Source organism: Diachasma alloeum, unplaced genomic scaffold, assembly GCF_001412515.2.
Source record: "Diachasma alloeum isolate Michigan unplaced genomic scaffold, Dall2.0 Dall_scaffold_00192, whole genome shotgun sequence".
In the NCBI taxonomy this organism is placed as follows: domain Eukaryota; kingdom Metazoa; phylum Arthropoda; class Insecta; order Hymenoptera; family Braconidae; genus Diachasma; species Diachasma alloeum.
The window spans coordinates 2,648,531-2,666,830 of record NW_021680357.1 but is presented as its reverse complement, the minus strand read 5'-3'; the positions used below and the strand labels follow the sequence as shown (position 1 = coordinate 2,666,830).

General features: G+C 35.2%; 1 protein-coding gene across 1 annotated transcript; it reads left to right on the top strand.

Annotated features, from left to right (window-relative positions):
• Positions 1-903: 903 nt before the first annotated feature.
• Positions 904-16,563, top strand: LOC107048396. The gene is made up of 4 exons (XM_015271545.1): positions 904-927; positions 1,171-1,308; positions 12,845-13,008; positions 16,107-16,563. The coding sequence occupies exons 1-4, from the start codon at positions 904-906 to the stop codon at positions 16,561-16,563; spliced, it is 783 nt and encodes a 260-aa protein (XP_015127031.1).
• The last annotated feature ends 1,737 nt before the right edge of the window (positions 16,564-18,300 follow it).

The window sequence follows — 18,300 nt, the reverse complement described above, 5'->3', positions numbered from 1 at the left end:
ATCAGGTATATTATATTCCGGAATACGGAATATGTGTATTCCGGAATTCGGGATATTATATCCCAGAATCCGGAATAATATTCCGGAAAACCCAGGAACAATTCCAATGCTGGCATCAGAAAATTTCTGAGTCCGTCTACTTTCTGGTGAATTCCGGAAAAATTTGTTGATAGTTCCATTGTTAAATCGTGGGAATATTTGAAATTATATCATGCTGGATAGGTCTGATTCTCAACTAGCAACGTCGTACAGCATTTGATTTTTTCCTGAGTTCTTTCTCCATATTTTAGGTAAATCGAATTTTCTCTGCTTTTTAATTGAAAACCACAGTTGAAAACCAGAGTTCATAACAGAGATGTCAGACAAGATGTGAATGTTTTTTTGGGCCCAAATGAAAGAGTGAGGCTCGAAATGGCGTGCGAATGTCTCTAAAGATGATATTCTAACCAGGGGAGACTCCTAGACCCCACTGGACAATGTTGGCACAACTCTGGTTTTCAACTCTGAAACCAGAGTTCAAAACCAAAGTTCATAACAGAGATGTCAGATAAGATGTGAGTGAGAATCTACCGTGGATCCACGGTAAAATTTACCGTGGAGCGTGCGAATAGACACTGCTTGCTTATAAAGCGAAAGAGATTGACATATAAAATCCTCAATGATCGTATTCTACATTTTGATTTTAAAGAGTGTGAGATTCGTAATAAACCCTCAGTCATAGAGAAGAAACAGGTGGACAGCCATAAACTGACTCTGTCTGCCTCTGAATGTCTTTGTCTAGCTAGGTACCTTGGGCTAATGATTGGGGATCTCGTTAAAGAGGAAGATGAAGATGTTTAGAGCCTTTGGAAAACAATGCGAGAGATGATAGATATTTTAACCGCTCCTTCAATAAATATGGAAATGGAAGTCATCTTCAAAGAATTGGTAAAGAAGTTCCATGGAACATTCCGTAAGTTATATCGCGAATTGATCCCAAAGATGCATAATTTCCTCTATTTCTGGCGTGCAATCGAGAACGTTGGACCCCTCTCTGCTCTTCAATGTTACCGGTAAGAATCGAAACATAGAATTTATAAACAGCGCGCTAGAGAATCGGAAAATCGGCGCAACCTCCCACCGACGTTTGCAAAAAAGTCAGAATTTGAACTTAACATTCGTTTTATCAAGGACAAAGGATTCCAACTTCAGATTGATATGTCGAGCAAAAGTCGAACTATACCAGTGCGATCAATGAGCAATTATACTGAATTTCACGCTTCTCTTCCTCCTGGTATTGAACAAATAACAGAAACCGATTGGGTACAGGTAAAAGGCACGAAATATCTTCTAGGGATGGTTAGGTAGTTGTGCAACTGGGCAGTGAATATCCTGTTTTCGGCCAAATTAAATCTATTGTGCTCACGGACCCATTGGAAGTATGGCTTATTTTTAAACAATTGCGCACCTTGCAATTCAATTCTCATTACCATGCCTATAAGATTAGAAAATCTTCCGTATTAGGTATAGTGAAACAGAGAGATCTCATAACTCCCCTCCCCACACATTCTCGCACTGCACATGATGGAGATAGCTATTTTAGTTTTCGTCACTCATTGTAAATAAATTCTAGTTTCTTCTTATGGTATAATAGTATTATTTCTCTTCTTTCCTTCCCTTTTCCCTTCTCCTTCCAAGTTACTAATTTGAGGTACGAAATCATCCAAAGAATGAATCAACTTCAAAACTTATCTAAAATACAATTTGAAAGTTATATACTGGAATCCCGAATAATATACCGGATTTCGGTATATCATATTCCGGAATCCGGAATAATATGCCGGAATCGGGTATATAGTATACCGGAATCCGAGATATATCCCGGATTTCGGGATATCGTATCCCTGATTTCGGAATACTATTCCGGATTCCGAAATATTATTCCAGATTCTGGGATATCATATATCGGAATCTGGCATATGATATTCCGGATTCTGGAATATTATTCCGGGTTCCGGGATATAATATCCTAGATTCCGCAATACACATATTCCGGATTCCGGAATATAATATACCTAATTCGAGGATATTTTTTTTCCGTGTCTCCAAACATAACCCCGCGTGATAGAATGGCAGCTGATGTTGGGGAATTGTTGGTGGACTCGAGAATAATCACAGACCAAAAATTACGATTTTTCGATGGGAAAAGTGAAAAAAAATCGATGTATATTTTCATTACTTAAAAAAAGTGGTGTGGCCCCCCTTAAAGTAGCTCTACCCTTACGGTAAATTCAAAGATTATTGAAAACGGCAAAAAAATTGCAGAAAACTCGATTAGATTCGTAATTTTAATTTTTCTCTGAATTTAATTATCGTTTTGGTTTTTGAAAGAAGAAATGTGTAAAAATCAGGACTTAACCCACTTCTTATGTGAAAATCAACATTTCCATTGTAATCAAAGATTAAAATTAGAATTTTTTTGCATTAGATGTGAAAAAATCAAGAATTTTTTTGACACCTCATAAAAAATAATCCATCGTTTTGCAAACAAGTTTTATTATTTCTTTATAAGAGGGAAATGTTTGAAAAAATATCAATATTCTGTGAAATTTAATTTAGATAATACTGACTGGGTATGAATTTTTCCAAACTTTTTCCATGCAATTTAATTGAAAAATTTAAAACCTGAAAATATCCAAAAGTACAGCGCAGCCCGGCCGAAGGGTAGAGCTACTTTAAGGTCATTAGACCCTCATGATCACTTCGTTCGTCCCTCCCATTTGACCCTTAACACCGTTTGATGCTTATAACTATCCTCTTCCCGTTGAAAAATGACCGGGGCCATAGGTATCTGATAAAAAGCCCACGGAACATAAACATTCGGGAGGCGATAAAAGTACCGAGAGTGGGGGTAGGCCTCGAACGCGAGGTATCTTATAGACAGGTGGCTTTCGTATCTTATACGAAGCCTCTACTGTAAATTTCCGAGTAAAAATACCTCTTTCATCAACAAAAAACTACTCTTGAAAAATTTCGTTCAACTGTTTCCTTCCACAAATATCCCGATCGAAATTCGGCAATATATACTACAAGAAAAAGGAATCATTTCTATAAATCGTCCCTACATTCATCAAAACTCCAAAATTTATCGCCTCAAAGGAGAATTGAAGCTAATTCAATTTAATGAAAGAATGAGATTTTATTTAAATATTCAGTCGTTCCTAGTGATTTGGAAAACTAAATCATTATTTGTGGCCATCAGCGTGAAAAGGGCCCACATTGTCGATATGGAGTTAAGGATTCTCCGATAATATTGATACACAGAGAGAAAAATTCAATGAAAATTACCAGAAAAAAAACGTAAAAATTGCGTTTCGAAACGTAATCCACGAGCGAAGTAAAATTCAATAAAAAGTGTGAGTCGGAACTGAAATTGTACGAATTGCCACGTAAATTCTACGATTTCTTCCGTAAAAATTAACCAACCGTCTGATGACTCACCGCTGTGGGGACAACAACTCGTTCCGTAATTTTTTCCCAACGATTGAGAAATTTTACGGAACGGAACGTAGAAATAACTCACCAGCTTCATAAAAATTATTGAACGTTTTAGAATTTTTTATTTTTGAGGCACAATAAGTCGGCAAGTTTCTGTAAGATTTTACTTCTTCGGAAAAAATTACGTAACAATTTCGTACTTTGTTCGGTAATGAACCTGAAAATTCACTGAACGTTTCAGATTTCTTCTCTTCCATTCCTATAAAAATTGCCGGAAAACGATTCTCCCTTGCGGATTACGTGAATTGTTCCGTAATTTTTACTGAATATTCCTCTCCGTGTACCATTCTGCGCATTTTGAGCCCAAAATGATCCTAATAGCGTGAAAAGTGACGTCGCCAGAGAAAATCAAAAAAAATATTCAACATTGGTTTCAATGGGAGTTGCGGAGACAAAAACGTAAACATCTCCGAAACTAGAATCGACAAAGCGGGCCCTTTTCATGCGGTCGTCCATATTTTGTTCTCTATCAAAATGATTTTTTGGGGTTCGAAAAATAATCTAACACAAAAAAAATCTTGACAACTTTCACGCACGAAAAAATTTAATGGAAAATCTAGCAAATTCGTTAGAAAATTCTATTGGTTTTCTATTGAACTTTCTATTCGTTTTTGATCGATTCTATTGAAATGTTCAACTGAAAATATTCAACAGAAAAAGTCAATAGAATTCGACTTTTCTACATAACTTATTCTATTGAGATATTTTTCATAGAATTTCATCGGCTCAAATTTTCTAATTTTTTTTCATTCTATTTTTCTTTTCTTATCATCATGAAAATCAAACAAAAAGACTTAGAAAATTTGAGCCAAGAAAATTGTATAGAAAATATGTGAATAGCATAATTTGTATAGAAAAATCGAATTCTATTGACTTTTCCTATTGAATATCTTCTATTGAAAATTTCAATAGAATCGGCCAAAAAAACTAATAGAAAGTTCAATAGAAATCCAATAGAATTTTCTAACGAATTCACTACGTTATACCATTAAATGTTTTCATTCGTGTTAGCTAAAGCTCTCTCTTCGGAATACATGTGCTATTTGAAAGAAGAAGAATTTATCCAGATACATGAAAAAATTTCATAAAAATGATCTCGCACATATTTTGAAATTTCCGAATAAGAAAATCCGAGTGAAAAAATTAAACAGATCTTGATAAAAAAATGAAAATACCTGTTTCATCTATAAAAAAAACTCTTGAAAAATTTCGTTCAATTTATTTTTTCCAAAAATATTCCGCCGTTAAGTGCAAGGAAGAGAAATCATTTCTATAAATAGCCCCACATTAATCAAATCTATTTTATAGACTCGATATCAACGCTCCGACCGATATCAGAAGACAATTAAAGCTACCCGTAACCTGTCTAAGTCTCTACACGGAAAGAATATAAAAGTATTTTTTACTATGGGAACATAGGAATTTCTAATATGAGAAATTAGACGCAGGACCATACTCGCCGAACATTAGAATTTACTATTTAACATAGTAGTTTTGAGGACAAATGAAAAATAACGCCGTGGCGGATGAAACAATACTGGTGACGGAATTAGAATATGATGAAGTCCATAAGAAAAATTACTGTGGAACATAGTAAAAACTAGGAGTCGGTATAGTAGAAAGTGTTGAGTCGTGAGCAATAATGCCATGAAACAGTCGAATTTATTTATTTCCTTATTTTTAATAATATCGAATGCAGCAGCTTATTTCACGATTTCCCAAATCCACAAAATAATTTGTCTCCTCTTGGGTCGTTTTCCACCAACCATTCCCAACCTTTATTGCTTTGCGTATTTCCTTGCCAATTGTCCCTTAAAATTCATGTCTCGCGTAGTTCCCCGCCAATTGTTCCTCAACCTTCATTTCTTCGCGTAGTTCCCCAGCAATTGTTCCTCTATATTCATTTAATCACTTCGAGTTTGCACCGGACCTCATAAACGACCCATAATATTCGAGTATTGCTAATCCCGTGCAATAAGCTAATCCCTAGTCCCAACAGTTTGTCGCCAGCACCCCAGAGAGTCGTGACCTACGTCGACACTTCTGAGTCCCAACTTCCCCTTCTCCTCCATCCTAACGTGTCCAAAAATCTATAGCGCCGAACCAATCACAGCGCTTCCCGCTCAGCGATCTCCTTCCCTTCAATTTTCGTCCAATCCTAGCTCTCTCAACCCGTGATCCCTTCCACCGCCCAACGACCAATCATAGAGAACCTCCAAATTTTATCCAAGTCCCACGCACATAAAAGCTGCAACTTCCCAATTTTCCAGACAGTTACAGTTCCGACTTCAAACTAAAATACAGTCCGCTAAATATTCGTGTCTACTGTACAATCCGGTATAATTATTCAGAATATATTATTGTTATTAAAAAAGACAATCTCAAGTGTTTAAATTATTTTCATCTTTTTTCCACTCAACATCCAAACAAGGCAGACCGCGGCGTTTGGAAGTATCATCCGACGATACATGATAGTGATAGCTCAAAAGGTGAAATTTCATTTCTCACTAGTAACATTTATGAGAATAAACATGATTTTCTACTTTCGTGATGAAAACAAATTCCTCCTTCCCCTCTTTCAACACGAATATTGGTAGAAGAGAAAAAGGGAGAGCGTTTTTTTCAAGCACCACACAGAGAAAAAAAGTTGATTAACTGTAGATAAAAGTTGCTAGATGTTGGAAACCTCATAACAATTGCCTATGGAAACGGGAGGATTTTCATTTTTTTCCGGCACGTTTACGTAGGGCACTCACTCACTCACTCACCACCCGGTCGATTGTGTTGTCAACAGAGGAAGAGGATTCCAAGAAATTTAAACTATGGACGATCCAAATGCCCGATGCAGTTTTTACTAGTCAACATAGTAATTTCTGCAGTTTCGTAGAGTGAAATGTAAGAAGCGCGAGAGTATAAATCAAAATTTTAAAACGTAAAAAAAATTACGATGTAACATAGTAAAAATTCATACGATTTGAGCAATTTTTCGTTGATTCAATAGTAAAGATTCCTTTAAAGAAAAGCGTTTAAGACGCTCTTAAATATCATTTTTTCGTGCGCGCATTTTATACTGTTTCTTTTATTCAAAATTACAATGTTAAATAGTAAAAAGGAAATTTCACATCGCAAAAATTCAGTTAAAATTGATCAAATTTTAAAGTTTTTGCGGTATGGTCCTGGATTACTATCCCGAGTAGGAATTTTAGTACTTGGCTGGTCAGACCCTGGTCCGCTGTGCCGTAGAGAAGACCCGGCCCTGTTACGGTTACCACATCAGGGCCTGATAGGAAATGTAACGCAAAATATCATCAGCACCTGATTTCTAAACCTGATAAGGGCCGTGACAGGCGACCTGGTTTCACCCTTATACCTGGCAGAGACTTGGCTACAAATTAATAAATTGATAACTGAATTATTAAATTGGGCCAAAAATGAATAATAAATAAATAAATGAATAGTGGTCTCAGAATCGGCGGGTCGAGAAAAAAAAACCACCCAGAGCGGGACTTGAACTCGGGACCCTCCACGTAGTAGTTCTGTACCCTATCCACTCGACCACCGTATCATTCTTAAAAATGATCGTTTGTTTTGAGTATATCAATAATACTCCCAATAAAATTGTAGTATTGAACTAAATCTAGAATAATATCAATTAGTATAATTTTCCTGATCATCATCCCCCCTCCCCTCCGACCCACCCTCCTTTACCATTTCCACCCCGACTCTTTGTTTAGTGAAAATTTTTCCAAGTCCCGTACGGCATACCTTATTCGTACCTGATCATTGCCGGATCAAGTTCGCCGTATTGAACTTGTAGAATTTTCGAAGTTAAAAATTCTCGGCATACCTTATCTGGTCCTGATCATGGCCGGATCGAGTTGGCCCTATCCGGTATACTCAACAAGCACTCGTGTTCAATCAAAACAGGCTGAAAAAGGCCCCGGAATTTCCCTTATCAGACATGCCTGATGTAACTTTAATTTTTCTCCATCACAGTACGCTCAAAAGGCCCTGACTGGGACATGAACAGGCATGCCTGCTTAAAGTTTGGAATTTATTGGTTAGGTGAACATGCAATGGTCCTCTTCTGGCCCTGATCTGGCATATCGTAATCAGGTATACCGTATCGATACCGGAGCAGGGCCTCTGTTCACATAGTAATTTTTCATTTTATATTCTTTCCGTGTATAACAAGGGTCTGACACTTTAATAGACCTTCATCAAAGCCCCCGAGCCTACCTCAGCATCCTGAATCGTCCCAATCACCTCGCACTCGGGGCCTTCGTCACCCCACGTCGTATGTTTATTCTCCCCTCCCACGTCGTGGTGAACTCCCAAGAAGAACTGTAGGTTCAACCACCGTCCATAAACTTCCCCCTCAGAGGCGACGGGGTTTATCACCCCAGGGTAAATATTTCATCCCCAGCACAAAGCACCGTCGCAGTTTACCTCATCCTCTAAGACGCCAAAACTTTTGTCTTCAGTCCAACCACTCGTAAAAAAATTACACGTCCATTTGTTCGTCGATTCCGTTTTTATAGATAAGAATACGGTAAGCCGTTTTTGCTAATGGCATCTGAATTATTGGCAACAACACGAAAAAAAATTTAACAAACCTCCATTCTATTTTCTTCAACAAAAATATTCAATGGAAAATATATTATTTTCAAAAATCAATAGAATTTGATTTTTCTGTACAATTTAATCTACACTGACAGAAAAATTTTCTAGTATGTAGACCATAGTTACTTTAGAGAAGTAAATTATTTTCAATGGTTTAAATCTCAGAATGTTTGTGGTTCACGGAACTCGAATGAATTCTCATTTATCACTATCGTTGCGCATTATATCATGAATATATTACATATCGAAAGATTTTAACTGCATAACAAAAAAATTATGAAAACAATAAATACTTGAAGATTGACGATTCTTCTACGCGATTTGAGTGACTTCATTTGCGACAAAATCATGCTTGAGTACAAGAATATTTTGAAACATGAGACCTTTTTCGGGTCACGTGAGTTCAGATGCCTGGAAGAATTAAAGAATTGAAAAAAAATTACTTGTCTCAAGAAAATCTGTTTCAGATATTGGAATTTTTTTTCTCAGTGTATTGAGATATTCGATAGAGAATTTTACACAAAAAACGTAATTTACGTTTAGGTTTTTCTGTGTGTTCGTCGCCTCAAATTTTCCAAGTCTTTATGTTGGTTTTGTTTAATGAGAGGAGAAAAAAGCAAAGTAAGAAAACTTTAAAAATTTCTGATGGGATACAGGGTAAATTTTACAGTTTCGGTCCAAATTACCCTCACGTTTAGGAAATTTTTCTGAATCAGTGGAGAAAAAGTCACTATTTGTCTTATAATTTCTTTCCCGATATAGGGTGAGAAAAACCTAAAGATGCATTCCGCTGACTTGTTAGTAATTTTTCTGCAACTTTTTTCTGTAGAGACAGTTTCTGGAAACCAGAAACTTTTTTTCTGTGTTTATCATACTTTCTGGCTGCGTAAAATTTACATTTCGGATATTTTCTGGGGATTCTCGAACATTTTCTGTGATTTTCTGCATAATTTTTAATCCATGTTTTTTCAAGAAATCCCTCCAACTTTTTAGAAAATCAGAAAATGTTCTCAAATTTTCTAGAAAACCTGACAATTCGCTCGAATTTTCTAGAAAATCGGAGAATTTTTTCGAAAATTCAAGAGTTGTTTCAAATCCTCTGTGAATCCTCTGTGAAAGAATTTTCTCAAATTTTCTGTAAAACTGAATATTTTCTCGAATTTTTTCGAAAATCGGAGAATTTTTCCGAGTTGTTCAGAAACCCCGAGAAGTTTCTCGAATTTTCTGTAAAACCAAAGTATTTTCTCAAACTTTCTATAATACCCGATAGTATCCTGAAACTTTGTAAGAATCTCAAAAATATTCTCGAAACCTCAAGAATATTCTAGAATTTTCCAGAAAGCTCTAGAATGAATTACTGCTTTTGATTTTTATATTCTATAAACTTACAAGAATTTATAACTGTAAAATGAAATATCTGCATGAGACAAGAAATTTTCTCATTCCCGTAGAAACTAGAATATTGATCATAACGACGATTAGAGATTGTCTTAGACAGAAGTTCCTGTTTTGATTCAAAAACTTATTTTCCTACTTATGTGATCTGTAAAATGATGTTACATCGAAAAAAAACACTGGACTCATTTGTCTCATTGAAAAACCAAAAAAAACAGAGGGGTCTCATTTTGCCCCGAGGTATCATTTTGCCTCGGAATCTCATTATATACCCTGGTTATATACCCTGGTCTAATTGAAAATAGGAATATCGAATCTGACGGAAAGAAAGGCAGAATGAAAGGGCAGCAACACACTTGTTTTTCAAAATTGAAATTTCAGTACAATTCCTATCATATTATCCATAAAATACCTACAACAAGTTGAAACTACACGGAGAGAAATTTTTTAGCAAAATTCTAGTGCTAGTACGGAAAAAGACACGCACGAAAAAATTTAATAGAAAATCCTATCGAATTCGTTAGAAGATTCTATTGAATTTCTATTCAACTTTCTATTAGTTTTTGACTGATTTTATTGACATATTCAATAGAAAAAGTCACCAGAATTCGATTTTTCTATATAACTTATTCTTTTCATCTATTTTCTATAGAATTTGCTCGACTCAAATTTTCTAAGTTTTTTTCATTCTATTTTTCTTTTCTTCTGATCAAGAAAATCAAACGAAAAAACTTGGAAAATTGGAGCCGAGGAAATTCTATAAAAAATATCACAACAGAATAAGTTATATTGAAAAATTGAATTATATTAACTTTTTCTACTGAATATTTTCTATCGAACATTTCAATAGAATCGGCCAAAAACTAATAGAACAGTTCAATAGAAATTCAATAGAATTTTCTAACGAATTCGATAGGTTTTTCTATTAAATTTTTTTGTCCGTGGAAGCGCAAAGTGACGGCCAGGAAAAAATTTCAGTGCCGGCACTAGAAATTTTATTGGGGAAAACGTGAAGTTTTCCCCGTATTTCTGTGAAAATTTCACAGAAATACCAAGAAATTTTACCTCAACAGCACTAGAATTTTTCACAGCCGGTGGATTGTGATTTTTACCAGTACTTGTACTAGAATTTTTCTAGAAAATTTCTCTCCGTGTCTCTTTTGAGCGGTGTCTATCTACTAGTTTGCTTGCCCTAGTCATATCATTCTATTCTGGGGACGTAGGAATGATGTTGACCGACGAAGGTGCTTTGTGAGGACATTAAGCTTACACCAGTCAATGCTCTTCCATGATAACTGTCCATGTGATTGATAAAGACCCGAGGTGTTCTGAAGGTCGACTCCCATTGCCTCGAATCCTCCTTGTTCATCGCCTTAAAGCCCAAGGGATTTCAAAGCACAGCAGAGCCCTCAAAGGAACCCCAGATGATCTACACTCTAACGCACAAATACCGCGTATAAATGGAATTAATAATCTCGGTTACAGAAGTCCTGATATTTACGTATAATTTAGTTTAACAAACTTCAAACTTGTAGCGCCAAGTGAAGCTGGTGGCTCGTTTAGGTCCTTCCACGATCCTGATGAATACTTTATGCGCCTACTGGAGTGAGGAAACTCGTAAAACTAGTCTCGAGAGGGCAATGCGGGAACTGATTAGTCCGCGAGGTTGACAGGTAGGTTTACAGACGGTGGGAGATCTGATTGAGTCGCATTGAGGATTGATTCATCTGCAGTGGAAACCTACCTCGAATTTTCGGGTCAGGTAAATACTGCAGGACACAATCGGGAAGCTGTATGAGTGCAAAAGTTTTAGTTAATTTTTTTCTCTATTTAAAATGGAAACAAAACACAAATGGGATTACGTTGGCAAATATTTCTGCTCTCTTTTGTCTTTTGTGGATGGAAAATGGGGCGTGGGAAAATATTGTATTTCAGTGGGCAGTGGTGGAGAATAGATGAGTCCAAAATTTTTAGACAAATTATTCAGCGAGTATCGCAGAGCAAAACTTTGTTCTGGATGGTTTTTATTCTGTGTCAAGGGAAAATGCGAAATGAATGATGAATTTTCTTTACTTGTCCCGAAAAAACTAGTGACTTTTAGGTAATTCATCTTGAAGGTGACTCTCATATCAGAGGATGAATGGTCCACGTATTAAAAAATTTAATAGAAGATTTTAGCGAATTCGCTAGAAAATTCTATTGAAATTCTTTAGAAATTCTACGGAGATTCTATTAAAATTCTAGGGAATTCTCGTTAAAATTTTATTTATTGTTTGCGTAAATTCTATTCGATATTTGATAGGAACAAGTCAATAGATTTCGATTTTTCTGTTTGAATATTTCTCTTGAGATATTTTCTATTAAAATTATTGGGTACGGATTGGGATCTTCGGATTTTCTCACGGATTATAGTAATAGTAATAGTAATAATACTTTGAATAGTAATTTTTTTATAATTTTTTTTTATATATGTTTTTTTAATAATTACTCTCAGAAGTCTTGAAATATGTGAGAAAAAATAGAAAAGTTATTAAAAAAATATTTCAAACAAAAATGGTCGAAATAGATTGAAAATTTGTAATTGAAATGTAGTTTTTTTTTGTTCAGCGATTAGTTTTCTGCGAGAGAACAATAGATTCCCCTCCGTCTCATCTTCTACATGCCCACCCCGCCATAAATACCTTATTGGTCGTTTCTCTTCTTTTTAATTCCAAACATATTTTTAAGGATTTTTAAGAGGTATATTCCGACTAATCTTAGACGTCAATACTTCAAGCTATAATTGAATCGTCTCCAAAATTCTACAATAAAATAAATTTCAATTGTGTCAATTGAAATTTAATTCATTGATAAATTTAATTTCAATTGACTAATAATTCATCATTTGTTAAAGACTGCCTATCGAAATCACTGCTTGTCGTTGGTTGAAATCAGTGAAATCATGAATTCAATGTAGTCATTAAAATCACTCATGTCAATGCCTGAAATTCCCTCCACTCTGCAGTAATGTTATCCCTTGATCTTTTAAACATCAGCCCCTCACTCTAATCAACGAATACGATGTAGACAATAGCTGTCCAGGGTTACAGTTCAACTTTTTTTCATTTACAATTTCAAACAAAAACAAAACCACAAAAGAAACCATTTGTAAATATTTCAATCAACCCTCTTTTGTTATACGCGGATGGGAAAATGGGAAATGAAGGAATAATTCATGCATAAATTTCGGTTGGTTGAGGTCATTTTTCATCAGGATTTTTTGTTGTTGAGTGAAGCGAACATTTAACAGAGTGCGGAGTACAGCCTGACCATGGCACAGAACGCATCCCACTATCCCGGGGGCGTGAGGGTCAGGGACGTAAGGAGTACCAAGATACGATGGACCAAAAACCAGAGTAAATCGATAATGGAACGCTTCGATGAAATGGTTAACGCGCAACTACAGAGACACAGGTAAACATCCAGGTTTTGAGGGATATAAATAACTGAGGTAGGTTACAACACGGGACGAACCTTCTCCCACGCTTCTCAACGGCGACGAGGGTTTCCTCCTTTTTCTCCCGTTCCTCTCTCTCTCTCTCTCTCTCTCTCTCTCTCTCTCTCTCTCTCTCTCCCGGGATGTTCAAGTGAACCTTGTGTGTCAAGGTTACGGGGAAGATCGATCAGTCATGCGTACGGGGTTCCCATTGGGCTCTCGGGAGTTGAATTTCGCAGATTCATCGACAAATTGAATGACTTTTAAGAGGATTTTATGGGATAAGCGTGTAGGGAAAATGTGAGATGGTTGGGGGAGAGGATTAAGTGTTTTGTCCAATATATTCGAGAGGAAGACATTTAGGGGAAGCTCACAGATGAATTTTCTTTACTTTGTAGGGTTGAAAATTCTCGGACTTTTTGTTCGAAAATGCACTAATAAAAAACATTATTTTTATTGAGATGTTTCTTTGTTGGAACAAGAATTATTTACTTGAACCAATTTCAAATAAATAAGATCTTACGGTGAATATAAATTATTTCTTATTGAGATACATTTACTTGAATCAAATAAATTAGTCCTTGGCGCCAAGTCACATCTATTCACCACAAAAATGGAAAAGTTCTATTTTTTTAACCTAATATAATCTCCAGTTGATAAATTTTCTACTTTCATGACTTTTCTACCTTCATGAATTGATCAAAAATTCGTACCTAGGAGATGATTACATTGAGGAATGAATTGAATGTTGTTTTCTCGAATGGAGCCGATGTTTAAATTGAGCTTTCCGTACATCACGTTGAACGAAATTTGTGATATCCAAGTTTGTGTTGAATTGCCGTAATCTGTGATTCTGTTATTGTAAACAAATACGATTTTTTTTAGTCAAAAAATATAAACTTCTTTCAACTCAACGAAATCTTACGACAATCTCAAAACTTTTTCCGCGTACCAATATTCATCCTGATTCGACATACAAAATGCTCATTTCAATTATAATTTGTTTATAACAACGTATGATCGTGTTGATTGAGATAACAACGTATTTAGTCATGAGAATAATTTTGATCTTTGAGTAAACCAACTAATTTTTGGAATTAGCAAACTTTTGGCTAGAAATAAATCAAATACTCTCATTATTGAGGCAAGTAAACGGAACTTCAAGTCTAGAGAAGTTCGATTTCTCCCAATCAAATGTATCTCAAGAAGAGATAACTAGTATTCACTATGAAATCATGTTTATTTGAAAATTAACAACCAAATAATAGATGGTTCAAATAAAATTCTCTTGATAAAACTAATTTTTTCTGTCAGCGTAGCAGTTTCACGAGATATTTGCAAAATCATCTGCACCCAAGTTTTTCACTCATTGACTGTATTTTTTTTACTGCTGAGTATCAATCCTCGATGAATTAATTCAGTAGCGAAGAGGTAAAGCGGGTGCATAATATCCGAGTATCTTTTATAGTATGGCAGAGATCACACTATAAATTCAACCATTTTCAATCATCAAAAATTAAAATTACATTTTAAATTGCGTCATTAAAATTACATTTTGCATAGAATTATTGTTTTTTTTAAATATTCGTTATTTATAAATAAATAATTGGAATTGTTTAAACTTTCAGAAACCTAATTTTTTTAGTCAGAAAATCGATTTCTGCCAAAATTCCGAGTATGAATAAATTTGTTGTGATTCCGAACAATCGATTTTTATGATGGAAAATTGATTGCTTATAAGTCATTCATGGAAAATACTTGTAATTTTTCAAAAACTGCAATTTTCAAATTATTAAAAACGCCAAAACTCCTGTTTATAGGAAGTTCCGTAAAATACAGAAAATTTAGTCTGACCCTTTTGTCTGAATCTACTGGATTCAGTCATGCCCATGTACTAGTGAAACGTGATAGTATATTTCCCACCAAGGGAGCGAAAATAAAGGAGGCACGTGCAGAATTACCACCCGAGCCGAAGGCGAGGATGGTAAGCAGATGGGTAAGGGTTCTTTATTTTACCTCCCGTGGTGAGAACGTTATTTTTCGTCACGGCGTAGGCGGAAAGGCAGATTTTCCTCCCGCGAAGCAGGAGGAAAATGTGTCCTTTGCGCCTACGCCGTGGCGAAAATTTTTTTTCTTTTTTTAAATTGCATATATCACAGAAGGAGGACCAGAGATACCATTAACAGCCCATTTTTTTTGTTAAAGTTATAAGAATTGGAAAATTCCAGTGAATAACGAATATTTATTTTTGAATATTTATATCTCAAAACTTATAGATTATTGAATCCAAAAATTTCAGGAGGGCTTTATCATTGAGAAAAGATGGTTAGCTATGTAGAAAAAAATGGATCGAAAAGATAAATATTATTGATATTTTTCAAATAAACAATTAGAAAAATCGTTGTAGTTTCGTGAGTTCCACTCTGAAAAATATGAAAAAATATATCTTGTGGGAAATATTATTAACTACGCTGTATCTATACCTTCAATGTATTTATATCTTGAAAATCATTCGTTTATGAATTTCTATTGATGAAATCGTTGCAAATACGGAAAAATGTTTGAGGACTTCCACACCCCAATTTTTTTTGCCGGAAAAGACGAGTTTTTAGATATGCATTAATAATTTGTCAATAACAAAAAAAATCACAGGAATTCGACTCAAGTACCTCGATATTCACGTTTAGCGGATACAAAATTGTTATTGCAGGGGATAATATAAATAAATTTTTAAATACAAACAAATATTGTTTAGATCCGAATAGAGATTTCGTTAATTAAACATAAAATCATTGTCCAAACCGAGAAGAGAACGAATAAGTGAATGAAGTAATAAGTGAATTATTTATTTGATGTAATGAAGGATTCATTTGAAATCGACGAATTATTCATTTTATATAATTGAAACATTTTTATTATAATAACCATGAGAGTTTATTAATTTCCAACAAAAGTGTGGAAAAATGGAAAAATTTCAAATGAAAAATTTTATTTGATTCAAATGCCTCATTTTTTATGTACAATAATCCGTCCAAAACATCTGAATATTCGTTTATTCGCTTTATCATTATTCCAGAAAAGTAGGAAATTTAAGACTTTCCAACTTAATGGAGGAAAATGATATACGAGACGCAAAATTACACCCAAAAATTCACCATCTCCCAAAAACACTAACAAGCATGAGCAGTGCTAACGTTTCATCCCACTTATCAACCGAAACTGACAATGACTTGGTGGAGGCTGTTGAGGCACTGGTCTGCGCGGAGGACATGGCAAAATTTGCGGAAAAAATAGTTGCGGCGGAGGCAGCTGTTGCTGCGGTGCCCCCGGAACTAGCTGAAGAGGCCGCACTGGCCGTGACACGTAGCTATCAGCAGTCCGAGGATAAGGTCACTAAGATCAAAGAAGTCGTGCAGGGTGATGCTGTTATTGAGGTCGTTGGGTATATCGGCGTCAGAACACGTAAAAACCCATCACGCCATTCAAGGGTTAATTACAAAGACGCACCTTCTTGCTGCTCTTGCTCCAATTAAAAACACAGCCGCAAGGAATTACAGGGAGATTTTTAATTACATCATGGGGCAATTTAATGAAAAAGTCATTATTATTCTTTGCTGATGAAAAATTGTGGGGACAATAAATCGTTGAGATAATTTTGGAAACAAGTAGTTATTTATTTGTCACAAAAGAAATTCTTGTTTGGAGTATATCGCGACTTGACTTAAGGATATCCAAGTACACTAGAGATGGGCGATGTCTTAAAAAACATCGATGTTGTGAATCTATTTTCAGGAAAAAACATCAATTATTTTAAAAAATTGATGTTTTTCTCATTACACTGGACGAAAAACAAATTGTTAAAAATAATTTTTTTTCTTCTCGTTTTTATTGAAAAATATATATTTAAAAAATACAACTTGAGGAATTTACGTTTCAATGTTAAGTACTGGTGGAAAGTTCAATTATCAATCTCTGTTCCGTCGCGGAGGTATTCATCGTGTTGGGGTCAATGGACTTTTGAAAAACCCAAAAATTCCCGAAGAATTTATTCGTAGAATTATTCATTAGCAAAATTTTCCGTCATTCACATTGAAACTTTGAAATCTTAATCCTCCTTTTATTCCAAAATATTTCTATGGTGCAATTGTAAAACCAACAGTCCCGAAGAATCTTTCGTTCTAATGTCTATTTCTCTCATTTTAGTACGGAAATTTTATTACGGCAAAAATTTGTAATCTTCGAAATATTTGTCTATTTCAGAAACCTTTTCATCATTTCTTGGAATCCGGGAAAATTATTTCATTACTTCACATCATTATTACGGTCTCTTATTGTCTGCTCCTTCGAGAAACCCGGGAAAATATTCAATTACTTCGGTACTCGGGTCGTTTATGATTTTATGACTGTCACGGCAACACTTCGGACCCAGACAAGTCCCAAATTTTCTGGCGCCCTTTCCCCTTCCACTCTCCATTTTCACCCACTCTATCCCTTGACCTAACTAACCAATGAAAATGTCTGTACACTTTTCTCCACCAATCACAGATCATCTAATATTTCGTCTAGTTGGTGCGGACTTTTAGCATATAAGTCGGCACTTTACTTCGCAAGAATTAGTAGTATCTGATATTCAGTACAACAAACATTACTTGAGTCTTCGTCGGTATGACCAAGTATTCGTCGTCATTATAATACTTTAAACATTTTTTACCTCCGCGCTTCTGTAAATTTTTAACTCTGTTCACAGTTCATTTTTATCCAAATTAGTTTAAAAATAATATGAAGTGTAAATAAATTGTGAAAATATATTTTGAACTCATAAGTGAAGTGACTTGGTGTTATTTTTTTCCCGAGTGGAAATTCCTGTCAGGTCTTGATCAAGTTTGGATCAGGTTAGACCTAACCACTGATCAGGTATTGATCAAGTTGACGGATCCGGTCTTGATCAGACATGTTACGCCTCTGACCAATCCGGATTTGATCAAGACGAATGGATCCGAACTTGATCAAGTGAACTGTATGAAAACCGGATGACCTGTCTGTCTGTGTTAATAACAATTATCAATGATAACTAATCCAAAACAAAAGATAATTCAATTCTTTCACCGTAAGGCGCGTCTCTTAATGAATCTCTACTGTCTTTACCTCTGAAAAAGCTTATTATTTTTTTACCGATGCTGGGGATCGAACCGGGGACCCTATGATTGCTAATCCTATGCCCTAACCACTACGCTATCACACTATTACTATTGAGTAAAATGTACATTCCC